Source organism: Mobula hypostoma, chromosome 8 (assembly GCF_963921235.1).
Source record: "Mobula hypostoma chromosome 8, sMobHyp1.1, whole genome shotgun sequence".
NCBI classification, from domain to species: Eukaryota; Metazoa; Chordata; class Chondrichthyes; order Myliobatiformes; family Myliobatidae; genus Mobula; species Mobula hypostoma.
The window spans coordinates 26214425-26236938 of NC_086104.1; the positions used below are offsets into that span (position 1 = coordinate 26214425).

At 40.4% G+C, this 22514-nt stretch overlaps 1 protein-coding gene across 2 annotated transcripts in view; it reads right to left on the reverse strand.

Annotated features, from left to right (window-relative positions):
* The window catches only part of LOC134350422 (regulator of G-protein signaling 7), a 514008-nt gene that overhangs the window by 18335 nt on the left and 473159 nt on the right, over window positions 1-22514 (reverse strand). For both annotated transcript variants that reach the window (XM_063055597.1, XM_063055598.1), the window contains exons 14-16: window positions 18924-19049; window positions 11628-11814; window positions 9866-9955 (exon numbers count right to left, since the gene is read on the reverse strand). In XM_063055597.1, the coding sequence (XP_062911667.1) occupies window positions 9866-9955; window positions 11628-11814; window positions 18924-19049 (403 nt within the window). The remainder of the gene's footprint in view (window positions 1-9865; window positions 9956-11627; window positions 11815-18923; window positions 19050-22514) is intronic.

The window sequence follows — 22514 nt, forward strand, 5'->3', positions numbered from 1 at the left end:
TAGAAAAACAATGTTAACACTGAATATGAATGTTTAAAATCTGGATAGCAATTCTTGCGTCTGACATTCATTTGGGATTGGATCATTTTGCAGTTAAAATTTAGAATTTTATTACAGTATTTATGCAATTGTCAGACAATTTTACTGCTGGAATAATTGATAAAGCCATGGTGCTTAACTTCACAAAAAACGTATTTCAGTAACATCTGACAAGATAACTTATAACTGCTGCAGGGAAGTTGGATCCAATTACATATGTTTGTCATATGCAAATTTTTCTTGAAACTGGTGTCAGAGAATCATTTTGAGGTGAAATTGCACCTATTGGGAGGCTGGCGTGTCCCTGTCAATACACAATTCACCTTAGCACAAATAAAACTTTATTACTGCCACTTGTACATTTAATGCTCCTGCAAGACATACATAGCTCATATCCACATTATATCAACGTTCTAGGATACAACCCAGGACCTCCATTGAAGGTAAGCAAAACAAGGAGGCAAATTACACAGGCATTTGCCACTGAGATATCAATTACCGTGATATCAATATTTTTGCACTCAGTAGCTGATGCCTCAGTCTTCAGGATATTGGAAACTGCAACAGTGGTGCTTCCTTCACACCTCAAAGCCTTTTTCATATCAGAGCTTCATTCTTAGGTCTCTATCCCCTGGATCAAATGAGTCAAGGTTACTCGCTGGCACGGGCAGTTGGTTGGACCAGATATGGAGGAGGGAGGGTAAGTGAGGGGTAAATAAAATAAAATAGCACATATCACTATGTCTCCCTTGCTCCTTATTTCCCTTGCCTCCATGGCAGCCTTTAATGCTGCTGTCCAGCAGTTGCCAAGGAAGGAGTTCCACTGAGATCTAGTGCTCTACCCAGTGACTATAGCTATAAAGTTATTATTCCGTATTCTGCTGGGAACTATGCAGCTCCTTTTTTGGAAGATGGTTTTGCATGCAAACCTGCACAGTGTGGCATTTAATATATTCTTACAAAATGCAGAAGGAACTCAGCAGGTCAGGTACCATCTATGGGTCTCGGCATGAAATGTCAACTGCTACTCTTCTCTTCTTGTAGTTAGGGATGCTTTTGGAAAGAGTGATCACAGTATGATTGAGTTTCTCATACAAATGGAGGGTGCAATGTTTCAATTGAAAACCAGTGTATTAAGCCCAAACAATGGAGACTACAATGGGATGAGGGAGGATTTGGCTAGTGTAGACTGGGAACACAGGCTTTATGTTGGGACGGTTGAGGAACAGTGGAAAACTTCCAAAGAAATTTTTCATGGTGCTCAACAGAAGTATATTCCAGTTAAAAGCAAGGGCAGTAAGGGTGGGGACAGCCAGCTTTGGATAACTAAGCAGATAAAAAAAAGGCATCAAACTAAAAGCTCGTGTGTACAAAGTTGCCAAGAGTAGTGGGAAACTGGAAGATTGGGAAGTTTACAAAGCAACAAAGAACCAGTAAGCGAGTAATAAAGAAAGGGAGAAAGATTATGAAAATGAACTAGTACAAAATATAAAAATGGACAGTAAAAGCTTTATAATTATATAAAGCGGAAAAGGGTGGCTAAAGTGAACAAAGTTCCCTTGGAGGACGAGAAGGAGGAATTAATATCGGGTAATGTGGAAATGGCCGAGGCTTTGCATGACTATTTTGTGCTGGTCTTCATGGTGGAGGACACATCTAACATGACAAAGAGAGATGGTATGAATGTGATGGGAGGTGAGGACCTTTATACAATAGCTATCACTAAAGAGGTAGTCCTGAGTAAACTTGTGGGCCTAAAGATAGACAAGTCCCCTGGTCCTGATGGAATGCATCCCAGGGTACTGAAAGAAATGGCAGAGGTTATAGTAGAGGCTTTGGTGATGATTTACCAAAATTCTCTGGACTCTGGGCAGGTCCTGGCAGATTGGAAGATAGCAAATGTCATGCCACTGTTCAAAAAAGGATGTAGGCAAAAGGCAGGTAACTATAGGCCAGTTATTTTAACATCTGTAGTTGGGAAAATGCTAGAAGCTATTATTAAAGAAGAAATAGCAAGGCATCTGGAAAGAAATGGATCCATCAGGCAGACACAGCATGGATTCAGCAAAGGCAGGTCCTGTTTGACAAACTTACTAGAGTTCTTTGAGGATATAACGAGTGCAGTGCATAGAGGGGAACAGATGGACGTTATTTACTTGGATTTCCAGAAGGCGTTCAATAAATTGCTGCATAAAAGACTTATCCTTAAGATAAAGATGCATAGAATTGGGGGTGATGTATCAGCATGGATAGAGGATTAGTTAACCAATAGAAAGCAGAGAGTTGGGATACGCAGGTGTTACTCTGGTTGGCTATCAGTGGTGAGCAGTGCACTGGGGTCGGTGCTGGGCTCGCAACTGTTCATGATATACATTAACAATCTGGAAGAGGGGACCAAGTGTAGTGTATCTAAGTTTGTTGATGATACTAAATTGAGTGGAAAAGCGAATTGTGTAGAAGATATGGAGAGTCCGCAGAGAGATATAGATAGGTTAAATGAGTGGGCAAAGGTCTGTCAGATGGAGTACAATGTTGGTAAATGCTAGGTCATCCACTTTGGAAGGAAAAATGGAAGATCTGATTTTTATTTAAATGGTAAAAATTTGCAGTATGCTGCTGTTTTTCAGAGGGACTTAGGAGTCCTTGTGCATGAATCACAGAAGGTTGGTTTGCAGGTGCAGCAGGCTATCAAAAAGGCAAATGGGATGTTTGTTTTCATTGCGAGTGGGATTGAATTTAAGAGCAGGGAGGCTATGCTGCAACTGTACAAGGTACTGGTGAGGCTGCACCTGGAGTACTGCATGCAGATCTGGCCTCCTTACTTGAAGAAGGATATACTGGCTTTGGAGGTGGTGCAGAGGAGGTTCACCAGGTTGATTCCAGAGATGAGGGAGTTACACTATGAGGAAAGATTGAGTTGCCTAGGACTGTACTCACTGGAATTCAGATGAATGAGTGGAGATCTTATAGAAACATATAAAATTATGAAAGGGATAGATATGATAGAGGCAGGAAAGTTGTTTCCACTGGTTGGTGAGACTAGAATTGGAGGATATAGCCTCAAGATTTGGGGGAGTAGATTTAGGATGGAGATGAGGAGGAACTGCTTTTCCCAGAGGGTGGTGAATCTGTGGAATGCTCTGCCCAATGAAGCAGTGTGGGCTACATCAGTAAATATATTTAAGACAAGGGTGGATAGATTTTTGCATAGTAGGGGAATTAAGGGTTATGGGGAAAAGGCAGGTAGGTGGAGATCAGCCATGATCTTATGAATGGTGGAGCAGGCTCGACGGGCCAAATGGCCTACTCCTGCTCCTACTTCTTATATTCTTATGTTTCATAGACGCTCCCTGGCCTGCTGCATTCTTCCTGCATATTGGGTGTGTTGTTCGTATATACAGCGTCTGCAGATTTTCTTGTCTGATGAATGAATTCTTCCCTGGGGTTTCACTGGCTGTTAGCATTCCATCAAGCACACTTTAGTGGAATACATGAAAAATGGATGAAAGCCAAATAATGGGACAATAAAGACACAGGTCCTCATCCAACCTGCTCACACTACACCAGTTCCAACAATTATGGTCCTTAGTGACACACACTGCAAAATGTGGATCATATCATAGGGAAGACAGACATGGACAGTGAAGTGCATCACTGACTTCCATGTGCCAACAATTGAGGAGTTGGGTATTTGAAGCTCTAGATAGTAGAGGTATCACAAAATATCAGTGTTCTCCTCTGGGACAACATGGGCTATGTTGGTGTGATTGTATTATTTTCATGCCTGACACCAGACAATAAGACCATAAGATATAGGAGCAGAAGCAGGCCATTCGGCCCATCAAGTTTGCTCCGCCATTCAATCATGGCTGATCCAAATCTTCCAGTCATCACCACTCCCTTGCCTTCTCCCCATACCTTTTGAAGCCCTGGCTCATCAAGAACCTATCTATCTCTGCCTTAAATGCACCTAGTGACTTGGCCTCCACAGCCACTCATTGTAACAAATTCCACAGACTTACCATCCTATGACTAAAGTAATTTCTCCACATCTCTATTCTAAATGGACGTCCTTCAATCCTGAAGACATGCTTTCTTGTCCTAGATTCCCTTACCATGGGAAATAACTTTGCCGTATCTAATCTGTTCAGGCCTTTTAGCATTCAGAATGTTTCTATGCTATCCCCCCCTCATTCTCCTGAACTCCAGGGAATACAGCGCAAGAGCTGCCAGACGTTCCTCATATAGTAACCCTTTCATTCCTGGAATCATTTTCCTGAGTCTTTCCTGAACCCTCCCAATGTCAGTATATCCTTTCTAAAATAAGGAGCACAAAACTGCACACAGTACTCCAAGTGTGGTCTCACGAGTGCCTTATAGAGCCTCAACATCATATCCTTGGCTCTTATATCCTATACCTCTAGAAATGATTGCCAACATTACATTCGCCTTCTTCACCACTGACTCAACCTGGAGGTTAACCTTTAGGGTAACCTGCACAAGGACTTCTGAGTCCCTTTGAACATGGAACATAGAACAGTACAGCACAGTACAGGCCCTTCGGCCCACAATGTTGTGCCGACCCTTAAACCCTGCCTCTCATATAACCCTCCTCCTTAAATTCCTCCATATACCTGTCTAGTAGTCTCTTAAATTTCACTAGTGTATCTGCCTTCACCACTGACTCAGGCAGTGCATTCCACGCACCAACCACTCTCTGAGTAAAAAAACCTTCCTCTAATATCCCTCTTGAACTTCCCACCCCTTACTTTAAAGCCATGTCCTCTTGTATTGAGCAGCGGTGCCCTGGGGAAGAGGTGCTGGCTGTTCACTTTGTCTATTCCTCTTATTATCTTGTATACCTCTATCATGTCTCCTCTCATCCTCCTTCTCTCCAGAGAGTAAAGCCCCAGCTCCCTTAATCTCTGATCATAATCCATACACTTTAAACCAGGCAGCATCCTGCTAAATCTCCTCTGAACCCTTTCCAATGCTTCCACATCCTTCCCATAGTGAGGCGACCAGAACTGGACACAGTACTCCAAGTGTGGCCTAACCAGAGTTTTATAGAGCTGCATCATTACCTTGCGACTCTTAAACTCTACCCCTTGACTTATGAAAGCTAACACCCCATAAGCTTTCTTAACTACCCTATCCACCTGTGAGGCAACTTTCAGGGATCTGTGGACATGTACCCCGAGATCCCTCTGCTCCTCCACACTACCAAGTATCCTGCCATTTACTTTGTACTCTGCCTTGGAGTTTGTCCTTCCAAAGTGTACCACCTCACACTTCTCCGGGTTGAACTCCATCTGCCACTTCTCAGCCCACTTCAGCATCCTATCAATGTCTCTCTGCAATCTTCGACAATCCTCTACACCAGGGGTAGGCAACCTATGGCCCGTGGACCAGACCTGGCCCGTGAAGGTAATTTGACTGGCTCGCAAGCAAATATTAGGATACTATGCTTATCTAGCCCACGAGCAATTTTTCCTTATTCTGAGTGTTTCACGTGACCACACTGATGGACATGCATGGCGTCTTGTTACACTGGCCCCAGGTTCCGTTTTGTTCCAAACCAAACACTGGTGCATACGAATGACGGGAAGGCAGACTACCTTATTAATATGTATTAGATACTGTCCGTGCACACACAGGTTTTCAGATGGGATCGTTCAAATTTGTAAACAGAAACAGCGCCATTGTGTTTTAACAAGAAATCCATGCTAAATATCCAGATATTTACATGTGCTACGATACTTGTTGAATAACTCGCGTTTCGAAATAAAATCAAAGAAAAAAATTCAACGGCAATGAATGCAAAACGCAGGAAGGTAGACGCTGAGTGCTGAAAAAGCAGTGAAAAGGAAGGAAATACATGTGCCAGCTATGAAGTCTCAAAACGCATTGCAGAAAAGATGAAGCCTTTTACAAATGGAGAGTTTGTCAAAGAATATTTACTGGCAGTGGTGGATATTGTTTGTCCTGAAAAGAAATCTTTATTTGCATCTATCAGCCTGTCAGCAAGAACGATCACACAGCGAGTTGAAGAAATGTCAGCAGATGTTAAAAGTTGTTTAAGGGATGCCTGCAATGAATTGCATCTTTTTTCAATTGCGCTTGATGAGAGTACAAACTTGAGAGACACTGCTCAAATAGCAGTGTTTGTGCGAGGAGTGACCTCAACTTCTCAAATTTTTGAATAGTTTATTCAATTAATTCCTATGAAGGACACGGTTACTGGAGCAGACATTTTTGAAGCTTTGCTGAAAATGATGTCAGAAATGAAACTTAATGTGTCGAAGCTAATTGGCATCACAACTGATGGGGCACCAGCAATGGTGGGACAGAAAAACTAAACTGAATTCTTTGATTACTAAATGGCATCCTTGGTTAAGCACAAATGATTTTCTAGCATGTGTTATTCATTAATTTGAGGCAAAACATAACTAGATGTATTTAAATGGATAATTCCCATATTTCAAGATTTTTATGGCATTTATCTGGCCCACCATCCGCTCATTAATACCCGATCCGGCCCACAGAGGCAAAAAGGTTGCCGACCCCTGCTCTACACTATCCACAACATCACCAACCTTTGTGGTGTCTGCACACTTGCCAACCCACCTTTCTACCCCCACATCCAGGTCGTTAATAAAAATCACGAAAAGTAGAGGTCCCAGAACCGATCCTTGTGGGACACCACTAGTCACAACCCTCCAATCTGAATGTACTCCCTCCACCACAACCCTCTGCTTTCTGCTGGCAAGCCAATTCTGAATCCACCTGGCCAAACTTCCCCGGATCCCATGCCTTCTGACTTTCTGAATAAACCTACTGTGTGGAACCTTGTCAAATGCCTTACTAAGATTCATGTAGGTCACATCCACTGCACTACCCTCATCTATATCCCTGGTCACCTCCTCAAAAAACTCTATCAGGTTTGTTAGACAACAATCTGCCCTTCACAAAGCCACGCTGACTGTCCCTGATCAGACCATGATTCTCTAAATGCTCATAGATCCTATCTCTAAGAATATTTTCCAACAGCTTTCCCACCACAGAAGTAAGGCTCACTGGTCTATAATTATCTGCATCTCTGCATTTTGAATTCTCTCCCCATCTAAATAATAGTCTGCCTGTTTATATCTTTCACTAAAGTGCATGACCATACACTTTCCTACATTGTATTTCATTTGCCACTTCTTTGCCCATTCCCCTAAACTATCCCAGTCTCTCTGCAGGCCTTCTGTTTCCTCAACACTACCCACTCCTCCACCTATCTTTGTATCATTGGCAAATTTAGCCACAAATCCATTAATCCAATAATCCAAATCATTGACATACATCGTAAAAAGCAGTGGTCCCAACACCGACCCCTGTGGAACACCACTGGTAGCTGGCAGCCAGCCAGAATAGGATCCCTTTATTCCCAATCTCTGTTTTCTGCTGATTAGCCAATGCTCCACCCATGCTAGTAACTTCCCTGTAATTCCATGGGCTCTTATCTTGCAAAGCAGCCTCATGTGCGGCATCTTGTCAAAGGCCTTCTGAAACTCCAAGTACACCACATCTACTGCATTTCCTTTGTCTACACTGCTTGTAATTTCCTCAAAAAATTGCCGTAGGTTAGTCAGGCAGGATTTTTCTTTCAGACTCTCAAAACAGATATTTTAATCTAAGCTCCATCATGGGAAGAAATCATCAGGGGGATGGAGAAAAATATATTGAAGCAACTGTTCAAAACATCCTTGAAAATATGAAACATGCTTAAGCAGTCCTGGGACTCTCCAGTCCTTAAGAAGGAGCATTTGCGATATCAGTGATTGGTCATATGGGTGTAATTGGATGGCACGAGGGCATTGAGCTGGAAGGACAGCTCATGATGCTGTATCTCTAAAAAGCTCCAATTTACAGGATTGATTGAAACTACAGAGGGTTGTAGACTCCGCTTGTTAAGACATGGCCACAAGCCTCCCCATCATCAAGGACATCTTTAAAACGAGGTGGCTCAAGAATACAGCTTCCATCATTAAAGGCTCCTCACCATCTGGGACAAGTCTTCTTCTCATTGCCACCATCGTGATGGAGGTGCAGGAGACTGAAGACAAACACTCAACAATTTAGGAACCGCTTCTTCCCATCTGCCCATCAGATTTCTGAACAGTTCGTGAACCCATGGACTTTAATTCACTATTCATCTTTATTTATTTATTTATTATTTTTTAAATTTTTTGTTATAATTTATGTCTTGCACTGTGCTGTTGTCACAAAACAACAGATTTCATGACACACTGTATGCTAATGATAATAAGCCTCAGTGCCACTAATGCATCCATAAATCCCTGAAATTCACTGGATGAAGAAACTAACGTTCTCTTCCCAACCCGCATTCCCACCTCTGAGACCTTGGTTACACTCAGAGAGATACATTGGGAAGCCATCTGAAAATGTTTTTTTTTCTCTTTAATAAGGAATTCTTTAGGCCAAGATTTAAAAAACAACTCTCCCAATAATGAGCCTCACACATAGGGAGAAGATTCACCCCATAGGGCTTTTGGACCCTGAGATGAAAAGAAATGGTGAATATGGCCGTAATATGCATTCTCAGCAAACAAAGCCAGACGTTAATGCCAAAATACTTTAGGATATTCTTTTTAATGCAGTACTGCGAAAGTTCTTTATTAAATTTGCTGTTTAGTGATAGCAGCATCACTGAATGCTGAAAAAGACTGCCATAATTTTATTGCTACCACACTGTTGTTTAAACAGCTGCAGAAGTACACTTGGTAGCCACTTTATTGGGTGCCTCCTGTAGTGTATGTTCGTGGTCTTCTGCTGCTGTAGCCCATTCACTTCAAAGTTTGATAAGTTGTGCCTTCTGACATGTTCTTCTGCACACCACTGTTGTCAAACACGGTTAATTGAATTATCCATGATCCTCTCGTATCCCCTTTTGCCAATCACCTGTCCAGCTCTTGGCTCAATCCCTCCCCCTCCTGTCTTCTCCTATCATTTTGGATCCCCCCGCCACCACTTTCAAATCTCTTACTATCTCTTCTTTCAGTTAGTCCTGACGAAGGGTGTCGGCCTGAAATGTCGACTGTACCTCTTCCTAGAGATGCTGCCTGGCCTGTTGCGTTCACCAGCAACTTTGATGTGTGTTGCTTCAATTTCCAGCATCTGCAGAATTCCTGTTGTTTTAATTGAATTACTGTTGTCTCCCAGTCAGCTTGAACCAGTCTGGCCATTCTCCCCGACCGCTCTCATTAACAAGTTATTTTCTCTCCCACCGAAGTGCCTCTCACTGGATGCGGTTTTTCTGGGGCTTTTTTGCACTATTCTCTGTAAACTCTAGAGACTGTTTTGTGTGAGAATTCCAGGAGATCTGCAGTTTCTGAGATATTCAAAACAACCTGTGTGGCACCAACAATCATTCCATGGTCAAAGTCACTTAGGTCACATTTCTTCACAATTCGGATGTTTGGTCTGGACAACAACTGAACCTCTTGATTACTTATGCATGTTTTAATGCATTGAGTTGCTGCCACATGATTGGCTGATTAGATATTTGCATTAATGAGCAGGTGTACAGGTGTACTTAATGAACTGGTCACTGAATGTACATGCCAATGGAATAACAAAAGGGAAATTAGATTGATAAATTATGAATCTGATTTAATCACCAGCCAATATTATACATGGCATTTTAAATTCAAAGATAATTTTCTTTGCTTTTTTCCACTGTTCCAATACTTATCCTGTATCTCCAGTGTATTATTAAAGGCTTGTCAGGTGCAGACAAAACAGAACTTTGAACAAGTACCTTTTTTTTAGCCTGGAGCAGCTCCTGATAGGCACTGGAACGTATGAAACGAGGGTAGGAATCACTTTTCATCAGTTTGTAAATGTGCTCCTGAAACAACAAGATGTCAGCTGTAAACTTAAATAAACTCATGTAGCACATGTATAGTGAAGTCTAACAGTGAGAACACATTGTAAGAATACAAGAAAATAGGACTCTGTTCGTCCCTCAAGCCTGTCCCACAATTCTCATTGATCTTGGCTGATCTGCCTCGATTTCATCTCCTCATATCATCAATTTTCTGGTATTTAAAGCGGTGTGGCACAGTACAGGCCCTTCAGTCCATGATGTCTTTATCTAACTTTGTTATATACCCTCAGTAAAATAGCCTCCATAACCTCCAGGTGCTTCATTTTTCTCCCACATTCTGAAGATATCAAGGTTGATGGGTGAGTTGGCCACTGTAAATGACCCTCAGTATGTAGGGCATTAGAGTGAAAGATTTAAGAAGTACCTTTGTGGTAACTTCTTCAAGAAGAATGTGGTGTGCATATGGAGTGAGCTCCCAGAGAAGGTGGTTGAGGTAAGTAGGGTGGTTGATATGGGTGGCTCACTGGCATAGTGGTTAGTGTAACACTTTTCAGTGCCACCAATCGGAATATTGAGGTTCAGTTCCTGCTGTTAACTGTAAGAAGTTTGTGTGTTCACCCCGTGACTGTGTGGGTTTTCTCTGAGTGCTCCCATTTCCAAGGACAAACACGTAGTCAGGCAAATATGAAAAAATCTTCAGCTGCTGGAAATCCAAAGCAAGACACACAAAATGCTGGGGAATTCGGCAGGCTAGGCAGCATCTATGGAGAAGAGTAAGCAGTTAGCGTTTTCGCCCAAGACCCTTCCTGATCCTGATGAAGGGTCTCGGCCCAAAACGTCAGCTGTTTAGTCTTTTCCTTGGACGCTGCCTGGCTTGGTGAGCTGCTCCAGCATCCTGTGTGTGTTACGTATAGATAAAGTTAGGGTTAGCAAGTCGCAGCCAGAAGCGAGACAGCACTTGTGGGCTGCTCCCAGCATATTTTTACATTGTATTTATCATTGAGCAAATTCATTGTATGTTTCAATGTACATGTAAAATATAAAGCTAATCTCGCTTTAAATTCCCTTCTCTTTAGAAGAACAACATTACAAAAAAAATTTGGATAAGTACGTGGGAGAACTTGGAGGAAACCCATGTTGTCGATCTCAGCAGAGACAAGACCCGAGGTTTCCACTGAACCTGGGTTTAATAGATCCCTAAAGCAACATCTATACCAGCTGTTCCACTGTGTTGCCCCATTTGCATTCTGCTTCTTCTTAACCTTTGATTGATCGTCCTCTCAGTTTTGGAGTACTTCATGGGTCAGGTGACACTCTGTAGGCAAAAGAGTAAATTGGCAATCTACTCATGGGCCCGTGAAATGGCCGCAGAAAGATCTCAGAAGAGACACTTATGGTGATTCATCTTTTGATTGCTACAAAATAGGAAGATGGATAATGGCATTTTCTGACCCCACTCAAATAATCTATGCTCCACTATCACTTCCCTCCTTGTAGAAAATGTGCAGTTTCATAATGCAGATAACAAGAAGATTATTTATAAGTTATGAGTAATCCAGTAATAGCCACATGCCTTCATTCACTGCATGATGCCTATTTTCCCTGGACACACGCAGCTTACATCAATGTACATTTCCTGCGGCAATTCTAAAAATAATGAGCACTTTTTACCTCAGCGATGTAAATTGCTCACCTGAGCATCTTCAAATGCATATCTTCCTGGGTCCTTCACATTTTGTGTGGTCTTATCATAGCTTTTGGAATCTACATTTATGGCACTGGGGGCTCCTGGGGCTAAAAACTCCAGCCAGATTTCTTGAACACGAGACGGCACCTCACGAATGGGCCTTTTCTTCAGGTCCAGGACAGCTAACCAGAACCTGTTCAAATGTTAAACGATATTCTGTTATTACGGCTTGCATTGCTATGATTTAGCAGTTGTTAGCTAATGAGATAATGTGAGAAACCCGAGCAGGAGTAGGCCTTTCAGCCTTTCAAGTTAGAGTTATTGAGCACGACAGCCCAGAATCAGACCCTTCAGCTCATTTAGTCCGTGCTATACTATTATTCTCTCTTGTCTCATCGACGTGAACCTGGACCATAGCCCTCCATACCCCTCTCATCCATGTACTTATCCAAACTTCTCTGAAGTGTTGAAATTGAACCCGCATCCACCATTTCTGCCGACAGCTCAATCCATACTCTCACCACCCTTCGAGTAAAGAAGTGCTCCCCTTAAGCATTTCACCTTTCACCCTTAACCCATGTCCCCTAGTTCTAGCTCCACACAATCCCTGGTTGATTATCCACCTCAGTACCTTGTTCCCGCCCTTTCCTGATATCGCCGGATCACTTCAGCACTAAGCAATAAATTTACTCACTTTAGCTTCCAGTGCCTTCTGTGGTGGGTAATTCCACAGGTGAGAAAAAACTTCTGATCTCAGCTCTAAATCGTATCCTGATGCTGTCATGGATTCCCCACCTATTGGCACCATCCTCTTTGTGTTTAGTCTGCATTGTCCTGTAGGATTTTATATGTTTCTACAAGATTCCTTCTCACAAAAACCTACAAAATTCTAACAGGTCAAGCAGGATAGAACTCATTCACTCCTCCACACTGAAAATAAACCTAACAGACTCAGTTTTTCCTCAGACGTCATTCTGGCAAATGAGAAGAGAAACAGGTGGAGGTAATAAGCCTGATGGGATAATTCCCGTCAAGGCTTAGCTGAAAATGTACCTTTATGTAATTTCAGGCAAAAGCTAATGACACAGCCCATTACCTAACTGAGAAAGCATCAAGATGTCCTGAAATAGAACAAGAGACTAGGAGAAGGATCTCACTGATGGCCATAGAATGTCACAGAAGCTAATACTTGTATAGTTTTGAGTTTATAATCCAGACAGTAGAGTAATGTATAGTAATGAATAAGGACTGAGATGGAACCAGAGAGAAAGCATAAGTTAAAAGATAATCAGCAATATATTGTGAGGAGGTGACCACAGAACATAGGACCATTAAGAGATAGGGGCAGAATTAAGCCATTTGGCCCATTGAGTCTGCACGGCAAACCGTCAGAATGGGTGCTGTCGGTATGTTTTTCAAGAAGAGTATCAACTCATCAGATAATTTTCTGATCAAGAGATGCTTCACCTGTGTACTAGTAGTTAGTTTGCAAATTATGCATATGTGATCAAGAATAAAATGTACTGAAAATGCTGCATAGCAGGGAAAGCATTGATTTGCCTCAACTTCCAGCTTGCCTAAACACATGTACTTCCCCTAGACGCATGCTCCTTTATTTCCTTTCAACTGCCTGCTCAGCTAAACTATTCTTAAACAACGATTTGGTACCTACTTAAATCATTAATTCTAGACATGTATTTTGTGGTTTTATAACCAGCTGCTAAAGTCATTCTTCTGCTTCCTATCCAAGATAGTTCATGTTTAATATAGTATCCAATTGTATCTAACAGGTCAGCCTCCAATACGTAAGGCAAATTACTTAAATATTTTTGCAAAAAAATGTCTAACTTGAAGGTATTGCAAAAAGTGTGTATATGAAAGAGAATATTTAGCAGTTAATTGTTCAAAGGATATCAATCTATCTTCTTTAAATAAATCCAAAAAAGAATTAATACCTTTATTTTTCCGAAGTAGAAAAATTGGATCACTCAAAGAAGGCTTAAAAAAGTAATTTCGGTAAATTAAACTACAAAGTTTAAATTTTGTAAGATTAAAAGAATTGCGGAACTGGAGCCAAATTTGTAAAGAATACTTAATCACAGAATATAAGTTTAAATTAACAACTTTACCTAATTGCATAGGTAAAGGAGCCCCCAATAATGAAGTTAAATAAAACTGTTATACAACTTTTAGTTCCAGATCTACCCAAATTGGCCGATCAGTCTTATCAACCCAGTATAACCAAAAAGACATATATCGCAGATTAACAGCCCAATAATACATTCTAAAATTAGGCAAAACAAGACACTTCTCTCAAGTGATGCTATGTCTTAGTTTGGAGAAAATTAGAAGTTGAACCTTTGAACCTTTTCTCAAATGATTTTGAGAAAAGATGGGGCTCATTTGCTCGTTATTATCATTTGAGTTAATTGATATAATTTTTCCACGATCTAATTGTAAACTCTTTTAGTATATTTTCTTTTCTTGCTGGCGGTTTGATGTTTAATTTTAGAAGCTTTTTGTATGACGTATGTCTCCGGGGTTGTACACCTAATGGGTTCTCTTTTTTTTTCTCACTTTCCTGCTTAGTAGGTTTCTTTTGTTATCACAAAATTTTGTTTTCAATCTTTAAGATGAAGGGTTTTTTTTGAGGCATTGTAAGTGTTGTTACTTCGATGTACTCATTTATTTTTCCTATATATATATATATATATACAATAAAAAGATTTGAAAAGAAAGAAAAGAATATAGTATCCAATTTTTTGACCATATATATTTACCTTCAAGGTAATAAAATTCCCCAAAGGACTTCACTGGAGTGAAATTAACCAAAAATGACTGGAAACAGTCTATTTCTGTGTCTACATTACTCTTTTTGCATTATTTAATATTTCTCTATTAAAAACAGTTTCTGTAGTTTCAAACTGGTATTAATGTTCTGTCTTGACGTGAAGAGGATTAGAGGTGACTTCATAGAGGTGTGTAAGTTGATAAGAGGCATAGATCAAGTGGACAGTAAACATTTTCATTATTTTGAAATTCACTTCTCAAAAAGCACAGTAAGTTTTCTGTAGCATCATTTATTTCATGATACTTGCATGCTCTTTTCTTAGCTCTTACTACTTTGTTGGAAAACTTTAGTCTAATTAACTCACTAGAACATAGAACAGTAGAAAACCCTTTTGCCCACGATGCTGTATCAACCATATAAACTACTCTAAGATCAATCTAACCTGTCCCTCCTATATAGTCCTCATTCTTATATCATCCTTTGCTTATCCAAATCCCCTAAAGTATTTGCCTCTACAGCTACCCATGGCAGCATATACCATGCACCTATCACTGTGTAAAAAACTTAGCTCTCACGTCCCTCCTATACTTCCCTCCAATAATCTTAAAATTACGCTGTCTTGTATTAACCATTTCCACCCTGAGAAAAAAGTGTTGGCTTGATCTATGCTTCCTATCAAATCTCTTACCTATGCCAGCTCTATCAAATGACCAGTCATCCTCCTTCACTTCAAAGAGAAAAACCCTAGCATGCTCAACCTATCTTTCTTTATTTTTATTTAGCAATACAGTGTGGAGTAGGCTCTGCTGGGAATATGATAACTGCCCCAGCAACCCCACAACGCCGATTAACCCTAACCTAAGCATGGGGCACTTTACAATGACCAGTTAACTGGCCCAGTTCAACTTTGAACTGTGGGAGGAAATGGGAGCAGCCTGGGGAAAACCTATGCATTCTGTGGCAAGGATGTACAGAAACTCCTTACAGAACGGTGCCAGAAATGAACTCAGAATTCTGGAATGCTCCGAGCTGTAATAGTGCTGTGCTGACCGCTACACTAGCATGGTGCCCACGGTATATTATCCTCAGAGGACATGCCCTCAAACCAGGCAGTGTCCTGGTAAATCTCATCCACACCTTCTCTAACCCTTCCACATCTTTCCTATAATGAGATGATCAGAAATGAACACAATATTCCAAGTGTGTTCTCAGAAGAACTAATTCCTCTCTTTTGTTTATCTTAATATTTCTCACCTTTCTTTCAGTTGATTCTGGATTTATCATATTCCCAATCTTTTTGTCTTTTACAGACACTGGAACAACTAAAGTACTAACTCATCCATCTATCATCAATTCATTATTTTCCATTCTCTGGATCCAAATTCCCATTGAATAAACATATCTTTACTGCTGGTCCAGGCAGTCAATCCCAATGAAGAGACTGTGAAGTCAGTAGATTCATCCCTTTGGAGTAGTTGTGAACATGCAGGCACAAGGATTTTCTTTATTTCCTCATAAGAACTCTGGAGCTACAGCTGGTACAAGTAAAGTTCCAGAGGTTCTAATTTCAAACTACAGGGTGAAGGAGCCCAACAGATTCATGAAAATCCATTCCCAACATTTCAGCTCATGTAAGTAAATGTGATATTGAGAAAACGCTTGGCGCTTGATTATCAGAATCAGAATCAGGTTTAATATCACCAGCATATTTCATGGAATTTGTTGACTTCGAGGCAGCTGTCAATGCAATACATAATAATAGAAAAAAATGAGAATTACAGTAAAAAAATATATAAAATAGATAAATAAGTAGTGCAAAAATAGAAATGAGGAAGTAGTGACGTAGTGCTCATGGGTTCAAAGTCCATTCAGAAATAGGATGGCAGAGAGGAAGAAGCTGTTCCGGAATCATTGAGTGTGTGCCTTCAGGCTCCTGTACCTCCTCCCCGATGGTAGCAATGAAAACAAGGCATGACCTGGGTGATTGGGTCCCTAATGTTGGATGTCACCCTTTTGAGTCATCACTCCATCGATACTATGACGCCAGTGCCCGTGGTGAAGTTGACTTAAGTTTATATCTCTCTCCAGCTTATTTTGATCATAGATCCAGATTAGGCTAAATCGAACTTTGTGAAAAATGTGCACTAATACCATAATGTTGTTGAATATGCAGTCGATATCAGCATAGGATTTTCATCAGTACAACACAGTTACAAGCCATTCGGCCCATGATGCTGTGCTGAACTAAATAACCTAGTAATTAAATGCCCAACTAAACTGGCCTATTCTGCTTGTATATTATCATATCCTTCCATTTCATGTGCCCATCTAAGAATCTCTTAAATGTTTCTATCATATTTGCCTTCACCTCTACTGCTGGCAGTTCAGTCCAGACACTCTTCGCTCTCTGTACAAAAAAAAAGACTTGTTCGCCTCTCAACTTGAATGCATGCCCTCTCATATGAGATATTTTGAGCATAGGAAAGAAGACACCAACTCTCTATCAGCACCTCTCACAATATTAAACTTCTATCAGGTGTCCCCTCAGTCTCTGCCACTCTGGAGAAAACAACATAGGTTTGCCCAACTTAACCTTACAGCACACACGCTGTGATCCAGCAGCAGCCTGTAACTCTCATCTGTGTCCCCCTCCAAAGTCTCGACATCCTTCCTATAATGGAATGACCAGAACTGAATGCATTACTTCAGATGCAGCCTAACCAGAGTTAAATTTTATTTCACTGCTTTTACTGAGTTACGATGTGGAATTGGCTCTTCTGGCCCTTTGAGCCATGCCACGCAGTAATTCGCCGATTTGATCCCAGCCCAATCATGGGGCAATTTACAATGGTCGATTAACCTTCCAACCGGTATGTCTTTGGACCGTGGAGGAAACTGGAGCACCCGCAGGAAGTTCACATGGTCACAGACAGAACATACAAACTCCAGACAGGCAGCACCGGGAATTGAACCTAGGCTGTGTCCACTGTAAAGTGTTGTGCTAACCACTGCGTTACTGTGCCGCTAAGTAAAGCTGCAACACAGGTAATTTAGTGGCCCTTGAACTCACTGCCTTTGTTAATAAAGGCAAGCATGCCATATGCATTCCTAACCATCCTATTAATGTGTGCAATCACTTTTGGGGAGGGTGGACGTGGACCCCAAGATCCCTTTGCATAGCAACACTGTTAAGGGCAGTGCCATCACTTTACATTTGATTATCCAAAGTGAACAGTTCACATTTGGCTTGATTAAACTTCTCCTGCCTTTTCTCTGCCCATATTTGTAACTGATCTATATCCCACAGTATCCTTTGGCAATTTTCCACACTATCCAAAACATCACCAGTCTTCGTATTCTCTGTGAATTTACTAACCCACTCATCCACATTTTCCGGCAGTTCATTTATGCGTAATCACAAACAGCAAGAGTTTGCCGCATGGATCCCTGTGGAGCACCACTAGTCACTGACCTCCAGACAGAATAAATCTCATTGACCACTGTAGTGGCAACTCAAACAAGCCAATGCCACTTCTGGTCATAGAAGACACAGGGTAATGGTTCTACATGGGTAGTTATCTTTATGTGATGTGCCCTCTGATCAATTCAATAATAATGTTCAAAAAAGTAGAAGAAATGTATTCGATCCTTTATTGGCAATGAGTAAAGCACACAATCTCGAAGCGACAAAAAGTTATGGAACTAAAGCCAGCGATAATAAATGTACTTAAGCAATTTCAAATATAATTAAGCAAAGTTAGGCAGTCAACAAAAGATATGACAGCCAACTGTCCCCAGATCTAAGTTGCCCAGAAAAAAGCATGACTATGTAACTAACCTTCTCACCCACACCCACGTGACTAACTACTATAATGAACATAATAAACATGCAACACAGAACACAATGCAGATAGAAACCAGATGTATGCCCACTACTCTCTATCTTCTATGACCAAGCCAGTTCTGAATTAAAATAGCCAATTCACCATGGGTCCTATGCATATTACTCTTCTCAGTGAGCCTTCCATGAGGGGTCTTATCAAAATCCTTACTAAAATCTATGTTGACAATATCCTTAGTTCTGTTGCAGCCTGTCTCATCTATAATCAAGTTAGTAAGATACAGCCTGCTCTGGACAAAACATTGCTGACTTTCCCTAATGGTTTTCCAAAGGCTCATAATTCCTTCCCTAAATATCCCTCCAATAGCTTTCCTACCACTGGTGTGAGACTCATTGTCTATAGTTTCCAGGATTTTCCCTATTTCCTTTTTGAATAACAAAAGAACATTAACTATTCACAAGTCCTCCGGGACCTCACCTATGGCTAGAAAGACACAAAGGTCATGATCAAGTTCCCAACAATCGCATCCTATGCTTCTCTCAATAATCAGAGTTATATACCAATAGGCCCTGGGGACTTCATGTAAGCTATGAGAGGATTTTACCAGGGATAGACAGTTTTGATATTAGTTTGACTACTTTCCCCTGGGAAGAATGATGTTGTACATACCGGAGGTTTTCAGAACTGAATTCAGACTCCACAAATTTAAGAAACTGCTCACGGCCAACAGGATCTTTTAGAACTTCATCAATACAGAAACCCCATCGCTTTACCCTCTGTCCGTATGGTTCCTTGCTGCAAATACAAGTAGTAAAGATTCTTAAGCGTTATTAACAACAGCAGCAAGTTGCACTTGTGCATTTGGGCTTCAAAAAACTACAAGTGTTAATAGGATCCTCAGTCGAAACGATAAATGCTTCTGTCACTAGCCTTTAACAAAAAAACATGGTGAAATGGATGATCTCATTCAGTTTCTTCCTTTTAAAAATTAATGATGATGGTGAAGTTGACTCAGACCTGAGAGGCTAACGTCGGGCATTTTCATGCCTTACAAGGCGCAATTCGAAAGGCTGTGTGGGGTGCCACTCCTTGCACAGACATTTCGCGGTATTACTTTACGAGGCCGAGTTGCGAGCTCGACATCAACCCGGCGCGGATGGAGAGGGCACATGGGGGCGATCTGTCACTGGATCGAACTCGGGAGCCTCTGTTCTCGAGCCTGGCGCTGATCTCACTGCACCACCAGCTGACCAGGGTGGGTGCTTTATACTTACTACCTGATTTTTTTAATCCGGGAAGAGATACTATTGGTAAATCTGTATGTAGATGGATTGGATTTATAAATGTAATTTCAAACTGTTTCATGTTCCTTATATTGACAAAAAATCCCAGCATCTAGGAAAGATAGCCAATATACAATCACTTAATTTCATCCTTTTGCCTCTTTCTACACATGGGTAAATGTTTGATTTCCAAATATTTATCCATTTTACTTTTAAAATGCTTTTTGGAAACTGTTTCCTCCACTGCATCTACAATAATCAGCATTTCTGTGTGAGAAGAATTCTCTGATTTCTCCCTCTGGATTTGTCATGCTGATCCTTATTTTATGCCCTTTGGTTATGAACTCACTAACCAAATGGAGATATTTGTTTTCCCTTTTTTCCCAAAACATTTCAACATTATGAATAACCTCTTGGATTTCCTCATAATCTTCAATGATGCGATGGAAGTTCATTCTGGCTGACAGTGTCAAGCAACATGAATTGGGTCAATGGAATTGAAAGCAGCATGCAGACACAATGGTACATCCTGTTTAGTCCTATAAAATCGGAATAGATTTCTAAGTGCCACACATTTTCCAGGCTCATCCAGGTACTTTGGATCTGGGAGAAGGGGGGAAAAGCGACCTGCTACAGACTGTGAAAACCAGTGTAGATTAATAATGCAGAATTCTGGTTCATCATGAGAGGAAGAAATCTGAAGGTTGATAACAAAACAACCTTCCCTGAACTCACCTATTTGTTTATATTGGCAAGATATTGGTGTACATTCTCTTTTGGCTGTGGTAAATTGACACCAATTGAATGACAAGCATAGAAAATCAGGGAATTGGTAGAGAAAAAAAAATCATTACGAGGCTTCTTAACTGAAATCCTGTCATCAATTTTTCTCTGAGTTGTTCTCAATGGCAAATGTCTGCACAAACTGCAATGGCCGCGTTACTAATGCATTTACCACAAGGATGAAACTACTCTTTCCATAAAAGGCTTCCATGGAAGTGAGGTAAAATGGTTGTGCACTCTCTTCTGTGGAAGGGATGTCTCCCCATTCAGTCCCATGACATGCAACATAAGTTTATCAAAGAAACAATTATCATAGTACAAAACGCCCTGAGTAACAAACAGGGTTCATTTTTACAGATTTCATCCATTAAATCAGAAAATTACTCAGAATGGTAACCATATTTGCACAATATTGTAATGAATGAAATTAAAAGCAGAAGATGGGTAATTACTAAATGTGGAGGGAGGGAGACAACTACTTCTGCCACTCATAGGAACAAGCAAATATTCCTATGTCAGACTTTTGAATTTAATAATATAATGGGAGCTCGCTTGTACATAGGTGTATCAATAAGTTAGATTGTTATAAACTGGGGACAGTATTAAGGTGCATAATGTAGAGGTGCAGAGATCATTGTCACTGATGCTTGGGAAAAATGAGTCTGGCAGAGAATGTCGGCAAATTGTCATTTCCCTGTGGAACACTTTTAATTTGCATCTCTTTGCTGATTCCCTGTGGGGTTTACACCTTGATTTACTGCAAATGAAAAGTATAGGTCACAGGTTTGCACCTTTTCAATTCTGTTTGTAAAATGCTGAAGCGATGGCAATAAACTTCAATGCACATCTGATAGTGGGTGTACTTCAGAGGCAATAAGGTGAAGAGCATCCTGAACTGCGATTATCGTATGATGGTTGCTAATTGACCCAGACCCATCACTGGCACAATCTAACATGAATGAAACAGCCCTTACATGCAAATTATGTACTAAATGGGTTCACCTTCCAGGCAATTTTTAGAAAATAAATGAACCTGTTTGTATTTTGGTTCCTTTAAAGATTTATATATCAAAAAGCGAAACCTATTCATTAGATCTATTAAATTCAACAATCAACACTAGTATGCTGATGATTAATAGGCAAAATAAATGGCATTCTAGCAGCAAAATATACTGTCTTAATTTAACATCCTGCTTCTTGATATAATATCCTTTAATGTACTTTAATAAAATGATGCTTTTAAAATATTCTGGTTGGAGGCATGATATAAGCTATGATTAAGGAACAATTGTTGTCCATTTAGTGTTGGAATGTTTAATTGAGGACTCAGAAATATTTAGAAAACTCTAACCAAGTTTTTAATGTATGGAGATATGACAGTGTAGGGATAGAGAGATACATGGAGGTAAACATATTTCTTCTCCTTTAAGGACCATTACGTTATCCTTTGTATTAAACTTCCTTAGGAAGTGTTCTAGGCAGCCTGATATTCTCTGCACAAAAGACTGGCACAGACACTTTACCCTTTAAACAGTGCAGCTACGCAATAACATTCCTGCAGCTATTGGAAGCTTTCCCTGTTATCTCAGAATCCATTTGATATTAAAATAGCAAACTGAAGTATCTGAATTTTGGAACCTCGGTGTCTCAACTTATCTAAACACACATTCCACAGAGACACTTAGTGAGACAGTTCTGGATCTGAATCTGTCTTTTTCATGATTAAGAGTTTCTGTTTTCCTTGAATTAAAAACTTTTTTACTTTCTTTTACAAATTTAGAGAAATTTAAGAAGATTTGATACATTTTCATCCTAATCTCTAACAAGATGTACTTAATAGAATTTAATATAGCAAGGAAAGTGGAGACTAAAGACTTTTCAGCTATAGCAGTATTACAAGTAGTAAGCAAAATAGAGTTTAGAGAATTCAGGGTCTGGGTCAATTAAACCAAACTGGCAACTTTTGATACATTTACTACTTAAGCTTCACTATAGTTTAACCAATACTGGAAGTTCTTCATTAGGGAAAGGAAAAGGAAAGTAACAAAAACTTTAGTTTTTAATGTCCCTGGTCTGAAGTAATCCACATGAAACAATTAGCTCAATGTGATACAACTGTAATTTGGTAACTCAACTGGTGGTGGCATCCGTTCATCTCGGGAGACCATGGCTCTGCGCCTGGAAAGTCTTGCCT